This window comes from Oncorhynchus clarkii, chromosome 20 (assembly GCF_045791955.1).
Source record: "Oncorhynchus clarkii lewisi isolate Uvic-CL-2024 chromosome 20, UVic_Ocla_1.0, whole genome shotgun sequence".
NCBI lineage: Eukaryota > Metazoa > Chordata > Actinopteri > Salmoniformes > Salmonidae > Oncorhynchus > Oncorhynchus clarkii.
This window is the reverse complement of record NC_092166.1, coordinates 84645623-84651441: the sequence shown is the minus strand read 5'-3', so window position 1 is coordinate 84651441 and position 5819 is coordinate 84645623. Positions and strand designations below refer to the sequence as shown.

Genomic DNA, 5819 nt, shown 5'->3' with positions numbered 1-5819 from the left:
ATTTGCCTCTTCTGAGAGGGTAAAATAAAAATAGAAACGGTCATTTATTTATATAAATGCACAAAGTAACCCTGTCGTCGCAGTTGACAGCTATTGTTCTTGGACACAAAGGAACTGGGTCCATGGATCGCAGGCCGCTCATTCAGACCATTCCGTCAGATCCCATAACCACCCAACCAACGAATAAAAACGCCTCAATAAAATAAAATAAAAAACACGTGCAAAAGAAGAGAACACAGGATTCTGCCCGTGTCAACATTAAAAGGGTATTCAATTCTGCCATTAGAAATAGACTCGTAAAAAACAGCATTCCCATTGGTGTGGAAAGTGTTCGCCGTGCGTAACGGTGAGCTGTGTCAGTGGACAGGCTACAAATTGATCCATGTCCTTTGTGTAGGCGACAATGTGTAATGTTCATAGCTTTTCATATCACATCATATCACAAGTCCTATAATATCACAAGCGGTAGTCAGCAGCTTTTTAGGTGCGGAAGGGCAGATATTTTGTCCACTTTTACAAAAGCAGAGGCGCTTTCAACTCCTTTCAGCCATTCTTTGCATTTCCTCACCACCGTCTCATCCACATTTCCATCTTCTTCTTCATATTCCACGTCATCGTATTTATATTGATCGTTTAGTAAAGAGATTTTTACTATGGATGTAATGTCCTTTGCGTGTTGCAGATTGGCGACGGGAATGGTCGAGCTTTTGGAACCACCTTGAGTGCGTTTGGATGGAAAGACTCGCCTGTGCCGAAAGTCCACGGACGCACAACACTTCTGCTGTTTGGCTAGTATCTGTTTTTCTAAACTGCGCTTTTGAATAACGAGAATGGCCTCCGGTGTGAGGCTCAGAGAGAATTTAATCTCTCTTTCTTCTCCTGCCTCGTCCTTTCCCACGGAACTCCGCGAGGACTGCTTACTCCTGTCCGGGTGAGGGGTGGCTTCCACCGAACTGGAACGCGGAACGCTCTTGCACGAGTCCTGAGATTGTTTGGGTAAAGTTAGAAGGTCTAAAGAACTCCTGGCTGTCTCCTGAATCGGGAGTTTGCATTTCTGTTGCTGGGGTTTTCGCCCCAAATTCCTCAGATTGGCTGTAGTCCAAGACCTCGACATCTTTTCCTTCTCCGAGTCTTTTTCCTCCGTCTGTTTCTTTTTCCGGAACAGCTCTCTGCCAGGAGACGAGATTCGTTGGAGATTTATCGGTGGAAAAGGCATTATTGGGATTTAAGTGATCCGAAGACAACAACAACGTCGCCTTTTAATAGACAAAATAAGAATACACTCGTAGACTGTGAATAAATATACTGTATTCTAATTGCATTATCTGATTCCCCCCAAAATATTATATGTCTCTAGATCATTAGAAGCACCTTTGCTGTAGGCCGTTCTGTAATTCAACTGGCGTGAAGGCGAAAAGCTGCCTGTTGTCTGGAATTTATACAGCTCGTCGGTGGGAGGCGTGGCCGTGGTGAGACCGGCGAGCAGCAGCACGCGGCTAAACAAAGACCGTATAAAAACAGCTCCTGCGGCTGCATCTATGATAGTGATGTCATCGATACAGTCCTTCAGATGTAACGGTACGCCTGTTCTTGTTGAATGCATAAAGAGAAAACGGACCAATGACATGTTAGGCTTACACCTAACGTAGACGTATTTATAGGGCTATAGTAGTTTTGTTTATGGGGGACTGTTAAAATAGGGACGAGGTCACCCCTAATTGGAATTCCAGTGGAAGAATGGTCACATTTTTGTTCATTCTTGAACAGGAAATTCAGTTCATCCACAAACAAACTAAAATAAATGAAAGACATTTAGAGGTCATATGAAATAGCACGTTTTTCTTTCTTCAATGCTCCATAGACATTGTTATGTCAGGCGTCTCTATAAACATTGTATTTAAGTACAATACAATTGTATTGGTCGCATACACATGTTTAGCAGATGTTATTGCGGTTGTAGCGAAATGCTTGTGCAAAGTTGCTTAGGAGCCTGAAACAAGGCGGTCATGTCTATCTGCATCATCTTAGACACAAAATGTATCTAAACTATATATTGTATATATATATACACACACTATACATATATACACACACTATATATATATATACACACACTATATATATATACATATATATACATACACTATATATATATATACACACACTATATTTACATATGTATATATACATACACTATATATATATATACATACACTATATATATATATACACACACTATATATATATATACACACACTATATATATATATATATATATATACATACATACATACTATATATATATATATATATATATATACACACACACACACACACTTGTGTGTGGACACCCCTTCAAATCAGTGGATTCGGCAATTTTAGCCACCCCCGTTGCTGACAGGTGTATAAATATCGAGCACACAGCCATGCAATCTCCATAAACAAACGTTGGCAGTGGAATGGCCCGTACTGAAGAGCTCAGTGACTTTCTGCCCTGCTAGAGCTGCCCCCGGTCAACTGTAAGTGATGTTATTGTGAAGTGGAAATGTCTAGGAGCAACAACAGCTCAGCACTTGAAGTGGTAGGCCACACAAGCTCAAAGAACGGGACCGCCGAGTGCTGATGTGCGTAACAAGTAAAAAATCGCCTGTCCTCGGTTGCAACCCTCACTACCGAGTTCCAAACTGCCTCTGGAAGCAACGTCAGCAACAAGAACTGTTCGTCGGGAGCTTCATGAAATGGGTTTCCATGGCCGGGCAGCCTCACACAAGCCTAAGATCAGCATCTGGCAGTCCGACGGATGAATCTGGGTTTGGTGGATGCCAGAAGTGCTTCCAACTTTGTGGCAACAGTTTGGGGAAGGCCCTTTCCTGTTTCAGCATGACAATGCCTCCGTACACAAAGCGAGGTCAATACAGAAATGGTTTGTTAAGATTAGTGTAGAAGAACTTGACTGGCCTGCACAGAGCACTGACCTTAACCCCATCGAACACCTTTGGGATGAATTGGAACGCCGACTGCGAGCCAGGCCTAATCGCCCAACATTAGTACTCAACCTCACTAATGCTCTTGTGGCTGAATGGAAGCAAATCCCCGCAGCAATGTTCCAACATCTAGCGGAAAAGCCTTCCCAGAAGAGTGGAGGCTGTTATAGCAGCAATGTTCCAACATCTAGTGGAAAGCCTTCCCAGAAGAGTGGAAGCTGTTATAGCAGCAATGTTCCAACATCTAGTGGAAAGCCTTCCCAGAAGAGTGAAGGCTGTTATAGCAGCAATGTTCCAACATCTAGTGGAAAAGCCTTCCCAGAAGAGTGGAGGCTGTTATAGCAGCAATGTTCCAACATCTAGTGGAAAAGCCTTCCCAGAAGAGTGGAGGCTGTTATAGCAGCAATGTTCCAACATCTAGTGGAAAGCATTCCCAGAAGAGTGGAGGGGGGCTGTTATAGCAGCAAAGGTGGGACCAACTCCATATTAATGCCCATGATTTTGGAATGAGATGTTCGACGAGCAGGTGTCCACATACGTTTGGTAATGCAGTGTAACTGAACTAAATGATTATAGCTTCACTTCTGTTACTTAAGGATCATATCACCGCCACCTTACCCAACCCACTGCAATTTGTATACCGCCCCAATAGGTCCACGAATGACGCAATCGCCATCGCACTGCACAATGCCCCATCCCATCTGGACAAGAGAAATACCTATGTAAGAATGCTGTCCATTGACTACAGCTCAGCCTTCAACACCATAGCTTTATGATTAAGCTCAGGGACCTGGGTCTGAACCCCGCCCTGTGCAACTGGGTCCTGGACTTCCTGACAGGCCGCCCCCAGGTGGTGAAGGTAGGAAACAACACCTCCACTTCGCTGATCCTTAACACAGGGGCCCCACAAGGGTGCATGCTCAGCCCCCTCCTGTACTTCCTGTTCACCCATGACTGCGCGGCCACGCCTGTCTCCAACTCAATCATCAAGTTTGCAGACAACACAACAGTAGTGGGCTTGATTACCAACAATGACGAGACAGCCTACAGGGAGGAGGTGACAGCCCTGGTGGAGTGGTTGCCAGGAAAATACCCCCTCCCTCAATGTCAACAAAACAAATGAGCTGATCGTGGACTTCCGGAGACAGCAGAGGGAGCACGCCCCTATCACATTGACAGGGTCGTAGTAGAGAAGGTGAAAGCTTCAAGTTCCTTGGCGTACACATCATTGACAATCTGAAACGGTTCACCCACACAGCGTCTCTTCAACCTCAAAGACGCTGAAGAAGTTCAGCTTGGCCCCCTAAGATCCTCACAAACTTGTACAGATGCATCATTGAGAGCATCCTGTCAGGCTGTATCACCGCCTGGTACGGCAACTGCACCGTCCAGAATTGCAGAGCTCGTCAAGAGGGTGGTATGGTCTGCACAACGCGTCACTGGGGGCAAACTGATTGCCCTCCAGCACATCTACAGCTCCCGGTGTCACAGGAAGGCCAAGTGGTGGCCAGGTGCATAAATGCTAGGACAGAGACTGAAAAACAGCTTCTATCTCAAGGCTGTCAAGACTGTTAAATAGTCACCACTAGCCTGCCCTTAACTTTAGTCACTGTCACTAGCCAGCAACCACCAGGTTACTCCACCCTGCACCTTAGAGGCTGCTGCCCTATATAGACATGTAACACTGGTCATTTTAATAATGGAACGCTGGTCACTTTAATAATGGAACACTGGTCACTTTAATAATGGAACACTGGTCACTATAATAATGGAACACTGGCCACTTTAATAATGGAACACTGGTCACTTTAATAATGGAACGCTGGTCACTTTAATAATGGAACACTGGTCACTTTAATAATGTTTACATACTGATTTACTCTATTCTAGTCAAGGTCATCCTATTCAACTATTGCTGTACATATACTATTCTTCAGATATACTAAATATTATATCCATATAAACTCAGCAAAAAAAAAGAAACATCCTCTCACTGTCAACTGCATTTATTTTCAGCAAACTTAACAACAACAGACAAACTGAACAAGTTCCACAGACATGTGACTAACAGAAATTGAATAATGTGTCCCTGAACAAAGGGGGGGGGGTCAAAATCAATAGTAACAGTCAGTGTCTGGTGTGGCCACCAGCTGCATTAAGTACTGCAGTGCATCTCCTCCTCATGGGTTGTACCAGATTTGTCAGTTCTTGCTGTGAGATGTTACCCCACTATTCCACCAAGGCACCTGAAAGTTCCCAGACATTTCTGTGGGGAATGGCCCTAGCCCTCACCCTCCGATCCAACAGGTCCCAGACATGCTCAATGGGATTGAGATCCGGGCTTTTCGCTGGCCATGGCAGGACACTGACATTCCTGTCTTGCAGGAAATCCCGCACAGAATGAGCAGTATGGCTGGTGGCATTGTCGCGCTAGAGGGTCATGTCACCATGAGCCTGCAGGAAGGGTACAACATGAGGGAGGATGATGTCTTCACTGTAACGCACAGCATTGAGATTGCCTGCAATGACAACAAGCTCAGTACGATGATGCTGTGACACACCGCCCCAGACCATGACGGACCCTCCACCTCCAAATCGATCCTGGTCCAGAGTACAGGCCTCGGTGTAACGCTCATTCCTTTGACAATAAACGCGAACCCGACCATCACCCCTGGTGAGACAAAACCGTGACTCGTCAGTGAAGAGCACTTTCTACTAGTCCTGTCTGGTCCAGCAATGGTGGGTTTGTGCCCATAGGCGACGTTGTTGCCGGTGATGTCTGGTGAGGACCTGCCTTACAACAGGCCTACAAGCTCTCAGTCCAGCCTCTCTCAG

At 45.3% G+C, this 5819-nt stretch overlaps 1 protein-coding gene across 1 annotated transcript; it reads right to left on the bottom strand.

Moving 5' to 3' along the window:
- Positions 1-459: 459 nt before the first annotated feature.
- LOC139375738 (proline-rich protein 18-like) lies at positions 460-1216 on the bottom strand. Its single transcript, XM_071117552.1, has one exon. It carries the CDS (start codon positions 1214-1216, stop codon positions 470-472), a length of 747 nt encoding a protein of 248 aa, XP_070973653.1. The 3' UTR covers positions 460-469.
- Between the last annotated feature and the right edge of the window lie 4603 nt (positions 1217-5819).